The 16,637-nt window shown below is 42.9% G+C and overlaps 1 protein-coding gene across 1 annotated transcript in view; it reads right to left on the bottom strand.

The window, feature by feature from the left end:
• The window catches only part of CHST10 (carbohydrate sulfotransferase 10), a 14,641-nt gene extending 2,492 nt beyond the window's left edge, over positions 1-12,149 (bottom strand). Inside the window, exons 1-4 of the mRNA XM_042868330.1 lie at positions 12,099-12,149; positions 7,102-7,236; positions 4,361-4,458; positions 2,091-2,325 (exon numbers count right to left, since the gene is read on the bottom strand). Of these exons, the coding sequence (XP_042724264.1) occupies positions 2,091-2,325; positions 4,361-4,458; positions 7,102-7,213 (445 nt within the window). The 5' untranslated portion in view covers positions 7,214-7,236; positions 12,099-12,149. The remainder of the gene's footprint in view (positions 1-2,090; positions 2,326-4,360; positions 4,459-7,101; positions 7,237-12,098) is intronic.
• Positions 12,150-16,637: the final 4,488 nt, after the last annotated feature.

Below are 16,637 nucleotides of genomic sequence, written 5' to 3'. Positions count from 1 at the left end.
GCATAGACCGCTCCCCCCCACCCCCTCCAAGGATGTAAACTGACAAGAAAAATTGTCACTAAGTTCTCATGCATTCTTTTTAAGAATCTAATCCTGGAAGTTTTTATGACCTTGAAAAACATCTCATGCGACCCCTTGGGCCTCAGGAGTAAGCCTTCACACAAAGCATCATTTCAGAAAGCCAACACACACTGAGAACAGGCTGATGCAAAGCAAGCTGTTTAGTTGAAAGTCTCTGTGGCATTCTCTGTTCCAATATTTCTGCCACAAAAGTAATGTAGATAATTAACGTTTCAATAAAAACCTTAGGAGCAGTCAGAATTGTGATGAATAATGCACGCAACTCAGATTCTCAGTTTTAGCATTTTGTATGTGTGGGGAAATACTTTATTAATTTTAGTTTTCTAATTACACTTTTTGGCACTCTAGGGGAACTCCACGTGCACAGTAGATGTCAGATTAGATAACCTCAGAAACTGAAAGCTTTTATTGCACCTTAGCTCTGGATGAATACAAGCAGTATCAGAATTTGTTTCCCAGCAGTGCCACAGCTGTTTCTCCATCCTGAACCTACACATACCACTTTCAGAAGCAGAGTATTCCCCTCTAAGTATCAGTTCCATTTGTGGAAACTACCCAAACAGACAAAAGTTACAACAGTGAAAGAGATGGTCTTCATCAGCACATACTCACATACTGGCAGCACAAGGCAGAAGAGACCAATATTTATTCAGACACAATTCTCTATCATTATCCAGCATGCCAGAACTTGGAATCTCAAAGAAAAAGGTTCTCTGCTAGTAAGACATCAGTTATCCTCCACCGAACGACAAAAAACCCTGCCAGTCCTGAGCGATTCTTTGCATGTTCTCTGTTAAAATCAGGCAAAGGAAGGTAGTTCTAATGCACTCATGTAGTTTCACACTCAGTATTTTTTTCCAATGCAGTTTACATAGGCATTTAAGAAACAAGTGTGTACCTCCGTGCGCGCGTATCTTCTCTGGATTTTAAGCTCTGATCCATAGATCAAGACTGAAACTAATATACAAGTCTTTGGAGACATACTCCTTAGAACAAAAGTTTTGCTGAGGGACACAGCTCCTTTGTCAACTTGTAACTGTTTCCTTATTGGTATGCGAACTATTTCATGCAAGGTCGAGAGAACATAAACAGAAGAGCTGGCTGTTCTGAGGGTTCTCATAACAAGAAATATAGGTTTATAGTATTCAGGTATCACCTATACCTTGATGAACCATGTTGCCTGTAAAGCCACCAAAGGGCTCCAATTGACCTGGCTATACATAGGAAAGATACAGTCCTGGTACAAGATGATGTCTTAAGTTAAACAAAGGTGTGTTATATTAAATACAATCAAGCTAAGCATGTGTGCACCCAGTGGTGCAGTGGGAAACTCTGAAGAAACCACTTATTTGTATTGGCATACCATGCTACTGAAGGAGTGTTCTAGGTCCAAGTAGACAGACCAAGCCTCATAGTTTGTTACTCAAACACCAGTCCTTTTACTCCTTCTTTTAGTCTTTTATAACACACCTTTGTTGAATAAATTCTACTCTGAAGTGCCTCAGAATCTCCTTAACTCATATGAGGCTTGGTGGTTACACATACACATGATTTCACCACCACAGATCTACAGCAGATGCTGAATTTTAATAAGCTTTCCTCGTGCCTTAAAGAGTGAAGTTATAAGTTGGTGGGTTCAAGATTTTGTACAGTCATTACTTAGGGAATTGTGGTACCTTGTAATTTACTTGTTTCAAACCCTTTAAATCAGTGCCACCCCTTCAAAGATAACAAACCTACCTACCACATGCATATGTGCACTATTATGACTCAAAGAATTCTTGAGTCAAACATTAACAGTACTTATTTTCACAGAAAGAACAGGTTTATTTTCTTTAAAAATAGATCTTCTGAAAGGATTAGAAGCAACTGTGACGAATAAGTAGCTGAAATTAAGTATCAGTGCACTGAAAGGCAGAAAGAATCCATTTTAGTCCTGTCCCAGTTGGACCAATTCTGCTCTTTCCTCCCCCTCAAAAAAACCCACACACCCACAACTGAGTAGATACCATTTAAAACGATCAAGACTTTTTTCCACTGAGTGTTGCCCACTTTTGGCGTCTGACAAAACAGGATCTTGTGCTTGTCACACACAAATATTCGGTCCAAGACGAATTTGGAAACTGCAGTGTGAGAGAGATTACTCAGTGCAGTGTCTCTGCAGACATTCCGGAGAAGCTCAAGTCTTTCCATATGAACAAAGGGATGGCGTAGCAGATTTCCAGTGAAAGCTTTTCCAGTAGGCTTTATAAAACAAAGGGGAGAAAGAAAAAACAAAGTGCAAATGTTTAGTTTCAGATCAAATTCTAAACTGTAAAAGTCCTCAAACTGTGCATGATAATGATCCCCATGCTCATGATAACACTACTAAACATAAACTGAAGAAGTAACAGTTTCCTTCCTGCACTGCTGCTGTATGTGTTGTACGTGGCATTCCTCTTATCCAAAAATTGATGACCTGTTTAACTTTTGTGAGGCTAAGAATCATAGAATCATAGAATCACCAAGGTTGGAAAAGACCTAAAAGATCACCCAGTCCAACCGTTCACCTATTCCCAGTAGCTCCCACTAAACCATGTCCCTCAACACAACACCCAGCCTTTCCTTCAACACCCCCAGGCTCGGTGACTCCACCACCTCCCTGGGCAGCCCATTCCAGAGGAGAGAGCCCTGACTACAACCACATCCCTCTGCCTCATGGTTAATTGCGAGAGAGAAAGAACAAGATTGCCTGATACACAGATGACGAGTATTTTAATTTTCTGTTGAAGAGTCCTCTTCCTTCCACTAAGTGTGATTTACACACCTGGATCTGGGAAGGAAAGAGATAACACTGTTCACAGAAAAACAGATTTTACACTGCCAATTCTTTGTTAATAGCAAAGAAAAATTCACTTATAGTTTTGGCACAGCACATTATGGTGTCAAACTTTTCTTTAGCTTCACAACTTCCTTATTTTAACGCTGTTACCTTTTGCAGCAAGCACAAGGTTAGAAAGCCACACTGCAAAGTGAAGTACATCATTCTTATTTCCACTGCTAACTCTCAGGCTTTCACTCTGGAGGGACTTCGTTATTACTCAAGTAAATATAAGAAGCTGAATTTGACCAGGTCCAACGCCACCAAGCATTGTCATCTGTTTCTTTATTCAGATGGTACTTTACACAGTGCCCAAGCAACATATGAGAAAGGGATGGTTTTACATTTTGTCCCAATTATTTATTCCCTGCTCAAGATGCAATTTGGATGGCCTGACAGATTGCTTATCAAAACAATTCCTTTTGCATGCAACCAGGATTAATATTATTGTTCTGTGGTTCACGTTGTCACAAAGTCAAGAGGGAATAGTTTTAGATCAAGAACTTTATTATCCTCTTCCATACAAGCAAAGAAAGATATTAAGACTTGCTACTGCCAGACTTCCACTGAACGAAGCCCTTCTCCCAAGTACAGTGAAGATAACTTAAATTTTATTTATTTTTTTTTAACATAAGGAAAACAAAGTGCCATGCTTATACAGATATCCACATTCCATACTGCTTTAAAGAAATACTCTAAATATTAGGTGACTGATTTATCCAATGGCAAAAAATTGGCCCTAGCTCTCCATGCAAACAGTCTTAAGTTCACATTTGCATTTGGAATTCTCAGTTTCCTTGAGAATTAGCAAGGAATTTGCTAAGAACTGCATCTGTTCTGCTTTATTTCTGAAAGTACAGAACTGTGCACTTGGATCAACTTGTATTGAATACTACTGTGTTTGTGTTTCACTTTGGACAAATTCTGCAATGTAAAGCACAAAGAGCACAGAAGATGAAGAAAAAAAATGGAATCTGATAAAAAAGAATCAGAAAGACCAGGCAAAGAACCAAGAGGAATGAAAACAGACAAGACTCAGGCTTGACCTCGAGAACCATGAACCTGATGATTATAACAAGACATCTAAGACACTGTAACAAGTAACCCAAAATGGGGCCATTACATAAGAAAGGCAAGCAAAAACTGATTGACCTGACTTGATAAAAGTGGTAGTGCTATGTTCTATATACTAGAACTATATTCTCCTAGAAGTGGAAATGCATTAATTTGGACAGATAGAAGGTTACTGTAACGAAGCAGCTTTGGGAAGCTGAAAGAAATTCTGTTGGCTCTATGAAAAATTAAAGTCCGAATAATGATTCCTGTCTAGCAGTTCCTTTAACCACAGGAAACCCTTACATAATCTCTCTTTTCTCCCACTCTTTAATACATATAAACTCTTATCTCAATGGTACGCACCTGGAATTCTTTAGTCCAATGTTTTTCCTCTGGCACACGTGCCTCCTCCACTTTTGTCACAGCTGTCAGTATTAATGGCTCTTGTTTGGCACCATAGCCTGGAGAAGGAAAAAAGATAGGAGCATTATGGAGGGTGGGGGGAAAGCAACAATTTCTGCTTTACAGCCAACACAATGGAAAAACATTTTCTGCAATAAGCAGGCAAAACATTACGATTTGTTTCCAGATGGGAAAGTACTAGAGAAGACATGAGAGGCTATGAATATTTTAAAGAACATACTCTGTGGGAATTTTGGATGTAATTTTAATTTAGTTTTCTCAAAGAAACACGACCATTATCTTTCTTGAGGGGGCTTTCAAAAACAAACTGCATACAAAGAAACACAGAAATTGAAAATCCAAATGTCAGGAAAAATAATAATGTTTGCACAGGTTTTAAGATCTAATAATGTATGATATTGGAATTTTCTTTAGTTGAAGAACAACTGGATGCATACGACAGTACAATACTTTTATTTTTTCAATAAACTTCCTGGAAACTGTAATTTTGCAGGCTTCTGCCCTTCCCACATCCATATTAATTGGTAAGTTTCACCTACTGTAAACTCTTAGACATTAGCAAAAAAATAAAAAGAAAGCATTGTTAAGGAGCACCTTTATTTTCTTAGCAGCAGATCTAATCAGCACTAAAGAATACAAGATCCCTTTATTATTTATTACTGGAACGATGGCTTTTCCTTAGAGACTTCCACAAAGAGAAAAACAAATTCAGTGAATACGTTCATTCTTTTTAATTATTTTAGAGCAGCTAATAATCCCAAACGAAATTAAAGTATGTAAGGGAAAAACCTCCTGCATCTTTCTGCAATTTGCATGCTACAGGGAAACTGAAAAATAACACAATTCTGTAGTTTTACATGATGCAGGAAGAAAAAAAAAATTGGAGTTTTCCTTAACCTCAAAGGGAAAAGAACAGGATTTCTCCCTCAAAATTTCTTTCTATCCATACGGAATTATTTTCCCCTTCATATAGTTCATTCTTTTATGAATAGCCTTTCTTCATCTGCAACCACAATTGTTTATGGTTTTATGCTCAAGAAGACATCAACTGTTTATGCCCCCCCCTTTCAAGGTAGCACTCCACTGTGCCCATGCTGGATTTAAACAAAAGGAACAGATGGAAAAGCAACTTGAAACTGAAAGGAATGCAACATCCCTAAGTGCCACAACTACGCGTCTCCTGAACGGCTCCAGGGACACCACCTCCCTGGGCAGCCCATTCCAACACATTACCACTCTTTCTGAGAAGAAAGTTTTCCTAATATCTAACCTGAACCTCCCCTGACACATCTGGGTTGGTTTTTTTTTTTGCTTGTTTTTTTAATTATTATTTTTTTAATTTAATAAGAGTTCCTCCAGAATTAGCCATCATGCTTACTTGGGCTTTCTCCTGGTATATTCACATTGCTTCCCTTCATCAGTCCCAATATAAACACTGCAAACTCCAACACCTACATACTCATGGCTTTGTAAGACTGAAGCTTAAAAAATTATGGAGCTCCTGCTCAGAGATCCTCCTATCCAAATAAGAAAGAGGATTCAGCACAGAGGAAAAAAAGACTAAAAATGGTAAGGCAAGATAATGAAAAGCAAATAAATGCAGAGGGTGTGCTCTGCTTATTTATTATTTTAAGTACATTTTAGTTCCTCTGACAACTTCTGGTGGAAATAACCACTCACATAATACTTAAGCTCAGAAACAAGAGTTGGCATAGCATAAAATACTGGAACATTTAACTACCTTACATAAGGCTGGCACATCTGCAGATATACCAAGGCTCAAAAACAGCTAAAACTGAGGAGATCTACAAAGTTAGTCTATAGCTTTCACCTTTAAGACTTAAAAGGTACACCTAGCATATTTATCTGCTATCAAGTCAACGATACAAATAGCACTAGTGATCCCAGTGCTTCAGAAGTTACGTATTTTTTGCATATTTTAGGCAGGTGCACAAGTACAGATGTCTTAGAACTGTAGGTTGTGTCATAAGCTCTCTGTAGGACGATTTTTTTTTTTTCCTAACGCCAGCTCTTCGTTAGACTTTCTTTAGAAAACTCTAACATGCTGTGCGGTGTCATCAAATGGCTTAAATTCCCCACCAGTCTAACACCATCCGGGCTACTTATGCTAAGCAAAAGCCTATCAGCTCTTTGTCAGTCAAACGGCAGACGATAAAGCTGAATGCAAGAAGCAGGGCAGAGGTGGCTAGGCTAAGTGTGCTGTGAAAGAAAACAAGCTTTGCATGAAATCAAGCCATACGCAATGCTGCCACAGTTACAAGAGGACAGAAACTAGTATTGCGGGAGCTTTATTTTGGTCATTTTTAAACAGGTAGCTTTGTACACACTATTCTGTACACAAATTCTCCTCTTCGGAGATGAAGACACTCAAGCTGAGTACATCTGAAAAAGCAGACCTCACAAGACAAAACTGCAAAACATATTTTCCTCTGTTCCTGAGCATTGAGGAAAAAGAAAAAAGGATCCGATACAAAGTTTGCAGACTTCTACCAAGACAAGCAGGAATTGAACATCAGCACTGACATTTCTACAGATTTATTTGTCCTGTTCTCAGACCTACTGAAAAAGAGTGGTAATGTGCTGAGAAGCATTTTGCACAGGAAGTGCATTTATGTGAATGACTATACCATCTCCTCTTTCCCAGCAAACATTGAACTTACCATCTGGATCTTTAAAAGTCAATGTGATAAACTTGCTGGCAACCATGAACATGAATATCACCCAAAAGCATGCAGCTAGAAGCAGCCACTGGTGGTGCATGTTGTCAGACATGAGCCATATAAAGTTGTTGCTTCCTGTTTGAAAGGGGAAAGAAAGGCACATGAATACTTTTTGTTCCAGTTTAGAAAAATGCTCTCCGTAACTAAACTCTAGTTAAGTATATCACAGAATCACCAAGCTTGGAAATGACCTCCAAGTCTAGTCCAACTGTCCACCTACCACCAGTATTTCCCACTGAACCACGTCCCTCAGTACAACACTTAAATCTTTCCTTAACACTTCCAGGGACAGTGACCCCACCACCCTCCTGGGCAGCCCATCCCAGCACCTCATCACTTTTTCAGAGAAGAAATTTCTTCTAACGTCAAGCCTGAACCTCCCCTGGTGCAACTTGAGGCCATTCCCTCTCATCCTATCACTAGTTACACAGGAGAAGAGGCCAACCCCCACCACACCACAACCTCCCTTTAGGAAATTGTAGAGAGAGATAAGGCCTCCCCTTCTCTTCTCCAGACTGAACAATCCCAGTTCCCCCAGCTGCTCCCCATAAGACTTGTGCTCCAGACCCCTCACAGCTCTGTTGCCCTTCTCTGAACACACCCCAGGTAAGCGTGTCCAGAAAGTACATCATATATACAACAAAAGAAAAGCAGCAGACTCCTCTCCTTCTATTTGCTGGTAGTTTTTTTCGGGTTTTTTTGGGGTTTTTTTTTTTTTTTCCTGTTCTTTCAACTGAAACAACTGCTTAGCCAATATGAGCACCTGCTGCTATCAGCGAGATATTTCTTTCCTCATTCACCCCACCTTGGTCTGACTGCTCACAGATTGCTCTGGGTTAGAAGGGGCTTCAAAAGCCCATTCAGTTCCAAACCCCTGCTGTGAGTTGGGCTGCCACCCCCTCGATTAGGCTGCCCAGGGTCAAAGCAGCAAACCTCCAATTTTTTTTTGAGGGTAGTTCTTTTCCCCCATTTAAATTTCTGAGGCAGATGATCACAGCACAAGAAGGTAAAATGAGGAAAGCTCCACTCCTCAGGGTGGCCAGCCAGCAGATCAACGTTAACAGTATTCATAACTGTCCTGTGTCAACTCAGGACACAAGACATTCCTCTCCTGCCCAGCCTACAAAAACCACGGGCAAGATGCTACTGAGCCAACACACTAAGCTTAACCCAAAGCTGTATTTCAAGGCAGTAATGTTCCTTTTCATTTTGTTACTTTTGTTGCCAGTAAAGCATCAACTGGAAAGTTTTGATTTCCATGATGTTAATTATTACCCACACAGCCAGCAGGAGGAGTTTCCTCGCAGCAGTAAGTGAACTCTTCCTTTGGAGAACATTGATAATGCAACTTCAGAACTCCTCACCAAATAGGATTTAAATCAAATACTTTATGCAGTGAGATTCTCACAACAGTCTTGGGAGATTTGTACAGATGCAGAAAAAAAAACAAAAACAAAAAAGCACCTGCATGGAGTGCCATCACATTTCTGCACAGCCACTTGAATGAACTGTCAGAGAGGAGAGGCCCTCATTCCCAGCTTATAAAATCATGCTAGTTATTGCTTCTGAGCAAATTTTGCATTATTTTTTTGGCTGCATACCAGTGTTTTGCCTTTTCATACCCACTGAAGCTTCTGACATTCTTCCAACACATCCATCTGCCACACCCTTACTCCTGCTACAGGTGCTGACTGCTTTTCCAACTAGCTTCTGCCTTCCAGCAATGCAAATGCTTCTAAGAGCTCTCACTGGAGCTGACAGAAGTGAAATGTCTCCAGGGTACACCAAACACATGTGCAGGCAAGGCAAGCAGCTGAAAACAGACGGAGGAATCTCACCATACCATTACAATAATGCCAAATTTCTCCAAACCATCAGCTCCCAAAGGTGCTTGTTTTGAAGTATGCTACAGCATCAGCTATCTTCTGTTCAAGACACCAGAACTCACCACATTTGCTTTTAGACAAGCTGGCACTTCAAAGACATGAAAAATGGTCTGGGATGGATCGTCCCATCTAACACATGACACCTGCTCTACATAAAGCCAGGAGAAACAGACCTCTGACAGTCAGAGTATCCCTGCTAGGCCAACCGTTTTCATAACGATGCCATCATCGTTATGATACACGTCATTCAGTAAGGAATGTGGATCCCTGTTGCTTTCAGTAATTTATGTACTGCAGTTCCATGAAGTTGTGTTGAATGTCACGGGGAGAGCAGCTCCGATGCACTCCAACTTGGAAAACAACAGCAGTCAGTACCCACAGGGCCTGCAGCCAAATCCTCTGCTCTATGGGTAGGCCAGCAATGGGATGGGATCACAGTCACATCCGTAACAATCACCATTATTACCTCTCAATACATTGAAGCTGAAAAGAAAACACTAAGCCATTTGTGCACAAAGCAAATCTACAACCAGATTCCCTGATGGAATTGTGTTGTCAGAGGATTTATCAAAATGTACTTACAATGGCTGGCACGATTACTCACTTCCAGCACCTAAACAAAACTGCATCTACCCTAAGAAGCAGAACTACTCAAAATGATACACAGAAGTAAATCATTATTCTCACTTAAATGAGGTGACCATCAACATTTTTAAAAGAAGGTGTTTATGTTGCTCCCCTTTCTCTAGCTTTTTCTTTCCTAACAGAGATATTTTTCATCATTTTCACATACAGTAATCACACTTCCTGGTCTATCTCTGATCTTACTGCAATTTGTCTTTCCTGCTACTTATTTTCTAGTGAACACACGTACATACATATTAGCTCCTGAATCTCCCTTTTAAATGTTTCCTTTAACTTCTAAATGCACATTTTACTTCTTGCATAAAATATTCTTTCCTTACAAGTAGAAAAACCAAGAATATCGCTGAAGGCTCAGTTCATCCTGTCATAACATAACACAAAGGGATTTTTCAAATTGCTCCTTTTCCCTCTTATTACAATTCTGTGTTCTTTAGGGGCACAGGAGCCAAAAAAAAAAAGGAAAAAAAAAGGTAAAACGAAAAAGAAAAAAACAAAAACCACCAACCTTGTCTCCATGCATTCCTCTGTTCTTTCATCTCTGGCTATCTGCCCTGAATCCAAATTGGCACACAGCCCCCAGAGCAGTCAGGTGCCAGTTTTCCCAAAGCATGTACAGAAGCACAACGGGGAACATATACACAATCGTGAACCAAAGAACAAGATTCAGTAAGTGAGTTATTTGTCTGTGAGGAACATCCTATCTGGAAAAAACACTAGGACTTTGGGGAAAATTCCTGTGAATGACAGAACAGAGTGTAGAATGACAGCTCAAGGCATCAAGGTCGGAAAAGACCTCATCTAGTCCAACCATCAACCTATCACCACCATACCCACTAAGCCATGTCCCTCAGTATCACATCTACTTAAAAATTTATCCTGAACAGGAACTTTTGTCCTATTCTCTTGTTATGCTACTTTAGCCATTCCCTCCTGCTCTCCAGAAGGTGGTCTTCCATCTACTTCTAAAGAGCTTTTTAGGTATGAGTATGAATGACAATCATCGAAGCAAGCCAGGCCCTGGTAGCCATAGAGCTGGCAGACACGATCCACCAATGCTGAGAGCTGGCAGCCATCCCCAGAAACCAAAGACATGCCCTGGGAATGAATAGGGCTATGCAGAACATGATGGAAGGAGACTTGAAGATTTAAACAGTATTAAAACTTAAAGCATAGGCCCCTGCTTGGCAGCTTATGGTGCCTAGGCAGGGGCCACTGTCCCTGGTGGGACAGTGCACAGTAAATGACAGCAGTACACTAGGAGCCTCCAACCATCAACCTACTTGCCTATCATCAGCATGTGACTAATGACATAACTCGAAGTGCACAACAAAGAACTAAAAGCAGTAAGATGAGATATCCAATTCATTTCCATCAAAGCCTCCCTTCTCTTCAGATAAAGTTAACAGATCTGGACAATTTCTTATACTTAAAAAAAAAAAAAAAGCAAGCCAAAATCTTTCACAGGCTCACTTCTTAAAATTGAATGATGATGCTAAATGCCATAAAGCACGTTACAACAGGTATTTCTGAAAGCTGATTCTCTCTGAAGGCTCTTCAGCACCTTGACAGCATTCACAGGCTTGTCACCTGCTCTCAAAAACGGTCAGCTTTCACCGAGCACGTGTAGCTCACCTGTCAGCAGGAAGGAAGGCAGAGAACTAGTTCAGCATCCCAGCAACAGCCGCATCACCATCCTGGGCCATAGGCAGGCTTGGTGTGAAGGGGCTTGGCAGACAGCAGCCACGCTGGGAAGCACTGCAAGGCATTCAGCTCAGCATTGAGAGGCAGCCTCCCAGACAGACACTGGGGCCACACAGGGCCCTGAACGCTCTTTGCAGCGTGGCAGCAGCTGTTATCCCAGCATCAGGGCTTCCCCAGCCGGCTAGATGCTGAGATGCTCGTTGCCTCAGGGGAGGGATAAGAGCAGGGTGAGCCTGCATCAGGAACATGGGACACTACTGCGGTGTGACAGATATGGGCTGCGTCAAGCAAAGCCTGTCCACAGCCCAAAAGCCAGATCCGGGTGCAGGCAGGTGATGGAGCTTGGCTAACCAGAAGCAAACTTTTCCCGGTTAAGGAGGAGAAAATCTTCCCTGCCAGAGCCATAACCAAAGCTTCTCTCTTCGTGCAGGGCACCCGCCAGCTCTGCCCCGCCGCTGACAGCCCGGCCTGCCATCACCGCACCCGGAGCCGGGCCTCGGCCGCCCGCTCCGCGACCACTCGCGAAAAGTAACCTCCTGCGGGGGACACAGCCTCGTCCCCGCGGCGGCTCTAGGCACGGCGACCCGCCTCCCACCGCGGCTCCCGGCCTGCTCCGGCTGCGGGCTGCCGGGCCTCCAGCTGAACACCCCCTCCTCCCCCTTCCCCAGGCTCGGACAGCGCGAGGCGGAAGCGCCGCCGACTTACCGGCCCTACGGCGCCGATTCCCGCAGCCCCGGCCCCCGCGGCGGGGCGCCGCTCCGGCCCGGGCCCGCCTTACGCGGCGGGGCGGCGCTCCGGCCGCGGCTGCCGCATCCCCCCGCCCGGTTGCGGGCGGCGGCGACGCCTCCCCGCTCAGCCCCGATTGCCGCTGCTGCTACCGCTGCCGCCGCCGCCGCCCAACCCCGCCGCCGCCTCCATTTCCTCCCGCCGCGGGTAGGCCCCGGCCTCGGCGGCGCCCCCAGCCCCGCCGCTGGGAGGAAGAAGGTGGAGGCAGCCGTGGGGACGGAACGCTCCGCTCCGAGCAGACTCAGCGTCCCTGCCGGCCGCCAGCCCTGGGGCGGAGGCAGGAGGGAGGGAAAAGATGCTCGCCTCGCCTCGCCTCGCCTCGCCTCGCCCCGCCCTACCCCGCCTCACCTCGCTCCGGCGGGAGCGAGATGCCCTACCCCGCGGGTCCCGGCCCCAGAGAGTCCTCTTCCCGCAGGTACGGGGCCCGCCGCAGCCCTCGGCTCCTTCTCTGTGGGAAGATAAGCCAATGCTCGGATCGGCTGTCGAATAGCCGTATATTGACTGATCAATTCCTCTGAAAATGTCGTGGATAGTTTCCTAATGCTGCCCTAATAGTATTTCCCAAGCCCTGCAGAAGTGAAGCTCCTGGTGTGGAAGCCCCTGTAGGAGAGACTGACAGTGGGGCAAAGCCTTGCCATTTGAAGTCCTGCTGAATGCTGAAGACATATCTTGAAACATGAAATTGCGTGATAGAACACGTAGGAGAGGCTTTATTGCCTGGCTCCAAAAGCTGTGCCCCTATTGCTTGACCCAGCTGTGTTCTCTGTGTCTGATCATGGGAATCACAGAATCATTAAGGCTGGAAAAAAAACCCTCAAAGATCATCTAGTAGAACCATCACCCCCATGCCCACTGACCACATCCCTCAGTGCCACATCCCACGTTTCCTGAACACCTCCAGGGATGGTGACTGCACCACCTCCCTGGGCAGCCACTGCCTCACTGCTCTTTCTTAGAAGGAATTTTTCCTAATATCCAGCCTGAACCTCCCCTGGTGCAACTTGTGGACACTGCATCTTGTCCTGTCACTTTTGCATTGAGAAGAGGCACAAATGTGAATGTCCATACTGCTCAGCACTGGCTTACTTTGCAGTAGACATTTGTAGTTTGTGCTACGTACCATTTCACCCTGCATTTCTTATGAAATCTTGTGGGTAAATATATGAAAATATGAAAATTGTTTTTTTTTTTTTAATTGTGTGAATAAGTAAATACGTAAATAACACCTGTTCCCTCGAAACTGATTTATAGTGGAAGATTTTTTTCTTACCTTAAAACCTACGAAGTCTATGAAGAGCTTGCCAACAGCACAAGATCAGGGCCAACAGCTTGAGAATGGACAAGTTCGGTAGAGCCAGAACTGTAGTAGATGTTTCTATCTGTGTTCAGCTATCAATTAGTGAAAGAAGAAAAAAAATCCAATGACAGAAGAGTTTGAAATGCTTTCACAAATCAATAAAAATTAAAACAACAAAAACAATACTATACTGGAGCCTGGCCAAGAAAGCCCAGGGAAGCCTAGGGATGGTCTTCATATGAATGCTGTGGCAGCCTCCAGAGCAGGCCAGGCCAACACAAATGCATTACCAGCAATGCCTTAGGATGAAGTCTTAGTCAATGGGTTGGGTTGGGTTGAATCTCAAAGATGATCTAGTACCAGCCCCAAAGCCACAGGCAGGGTTGCCAGCCACTCAATCAGGCTGCCCAGAGCCCCATCCAACCTGGCCTTGAAGAACTCATGGGATAGAGCATCTACAACTTCTCTGTGGTGATGGTGTGGTGATATCCTCGTCCCTCCCTTCTGCCTGTGAAATAGAAATTGCGATAGTTACCTTGCTCATAAGGCACATCAGAAGTCTGAATTCATTCACCAGTTTGAGATTTGCGTAGGCTGACCACTTTGGAAGTTGCTTCTTTCTTCAGTCTTGAGGGTGACGACTAAGGTGCAGCCATGCACAGATTATTAATAAGCAGTCTTCAACTGTGGAACCAATTTCTGACAGATTATCAGACTCAACCCAAGCATTTTAACCTTTCAAGTATGTTGTTACTGACATGTATAATAATTAGACCTGTATAAATTGAACATGTTTTTTTCCAAACTTAAGCACAGTTAATAAGCTTTGTTTTCAGTAATTGGACCCAAAAATGTCTGATGGAGTTAAATAATGTGTTACATAGGAAACTGTAAAGTTGGATTATGAAATTGCTAGCTAGGGTTGACAGGGTTCTTGCTATTAGGAATGTTAAAATGTAGCGGGGAGCTTTAAATTGGCAGCAAAATCAATGGTTGTGTTTGTTGGTTTATAGAATCAGAGAATCAGAATTGTTTGAGTTGGAAGGGACCTTTAAAGGTTATCTAGTCCAATTCCCTTGCAATAAACAGAGACGTCAACAGTTGGATCAGATTGCTCAAAGCTCTATCCAGCCTGACTTTGGATGTCACCAGGGATGGGGCATCCACCACCTCTCTGAGCAACCTGTGCCAGTGCCTCACCACCCTCACTGCAAGAAACTTCCTCCTTACAGCCAATCTAAATCTCACTTTTTTTAGTTTGAAACTATTTCCCCCTTGTCCCATCACATCAGACCCTGCTGAAGAGTCTGACCCTTCTTTCTTATAGCCCTCTTTCAGGTACTGCAGATACTGCTGAACCTGAATTCATCCACATTTTCTTTGACTTTCCAAGCTTAAGGTATTCAGCAAAAGCATAGCTTCTGCGTACTGTTAAACTCATGAGATGTTTGTTTGTTGTTTGTTGTTGTTGCTGTTTGGTGTTATTTCAGGTTTCAACCCAATGCCAATTATTTGGATTAGTCTCGGTAGCTCTTTCAGTTAAGCTTTGCCTCCATAAAAGCTCACCCTAAGACAGGACACTTGTCCCAGATAAAATACTGAGGAAGCACAAATCTGATTGAAATCAGCAGGAACAGATGCTTTTCCTAGTGCAGTGTCATTACTGGCAAGGTCACTGTTCTGCCTTGTGGCTGTGTTTCCAAGGCATGGCTGATCACACTTTGTAACCGCTCTGACATGGTGTGCTGGTGTGTAATATATTTATTAGGGTTTGATCTCCATCACTACTTTCTCTCTCTTTCTGGAACTTTAGCAAGCTGCTTGAAATGTGGATCTGACTGACGAAAGGTAGAAAAGATAGAACACATTGTGGCCTCTGCAGCCACAAAAAAATCAGACTGAAGAATAAGCAGCCCTAAGAGGAGTCTCATACAGTTGCAGGATTCATTGGTGCGATCTAAACAGTAATTCCTATGGAGTGCCACAGGTAAGATAAGTCAGCAAAATGTCATATATTCATTTATTTTTTTTTTTCTGTAGTAATAACTTAAGCAAGGAGTCAGCTATAAGGTGTGTATCAAAAACAGCTGATGTATAGGAAAGACTGTAGTAGCTATAGGAGTGGGTGGGGGGGGGAGCTTAGGGCAGATATCTGTACCACAATGAGACTTGCTGTGCTAGAGGCAAGTTCAGATCCACAAGCAGCAAATAAGACTTTTTTCATTTGAAAACTAATTCCACTTTTTTATTGCAAGGTAGGAAAGTTTATCTCTTGATAAGTGCCTTGAGAACTGTTAAATCTTTTTATACCTTTATACCTTATACCATTAGATTTCCTTTGGATTACAAGACAAAAAATGTAGACTGATGTAAATAAGCCATTAGCTGAACCACATAGCTTACCTTGAAGTGTTAAAACGTTTAATCTGAGCTGTCTTTTGAAAGGGAAAACAACTCTGTGGGGTTTATTTGCATCAGTGAACTGAGCATGCTGCCAAGACTGGGCTACAGTAGCTAAGAACTACATTTAATTATCAAACCGATGTCAATTAAAATTGAATCCAAACATTCAAAATTAATTATATAGGCCATCAAATGAGTGCAGCCAACACACAAGCCATAATGCCAATGTAGCAAGATAAGTTAATTCTTAAAAAATAAATTAAAAAGAGAAGAACTGCCAGTTTGGGAGCACACAGAGATGCCTAAAGGAGGACTGAAGGACAACTTCAGTAACAGAAGTGTGAGCAGAGAGAAGGATGGGGAGGCATGGGAGTGAGATGGGGTCCTGTTTGCTCCCAAATGCATGTTAGACAGGTGTTTTATATAAGTTGAACAGCTTTCACAGGGACACCAAGTGCTTCAAATAACTTACAACTTGCTGTTTGGGGTGACTCTTGAGAGCTGGCAGATGTGATACCTGGCACGTTGTAACATTTGTTTCCCTTATTTCCCTTACCCTTACCCCTTACCCTAGTGTCCCAGTGGCCCAGTAATTAGCACCACTCGTAGCGAGACAAGAAACAATGTTCAGGAGTTCTAGGGGATGTAAGCCTAGAATGGTGATCCTAAAATGACAATCACTGCTCTGCAACCCAAATTTAAGAGAGAAAGAACTGGAACTTTACATCACAAATCTTCCCAGCACACTCTCCTTGTCA

The sequence above is a fragment of the Lagopus leucura genome, unplaced genomic scaffold (assembly GCF_019238085.1).
Source record: "Lagopus leucura isolate 7727_CA_CO unplaced genomic scaffold, USGS_WTPT01 Super-Scaffold_100001, whole genome shotgun sequence".
Taxonomy (NCBI): Eukaryota; Metazoa; Chordata; class Aves; order Galliformes; family Phasianidae; genus Lagopus; species Lagopus leucura.
The sequence above is the reverse complement of the archived record's forward strand: the minus strand, read 5'-3'. Positions and strand labels throughout refer to the sequence as shown.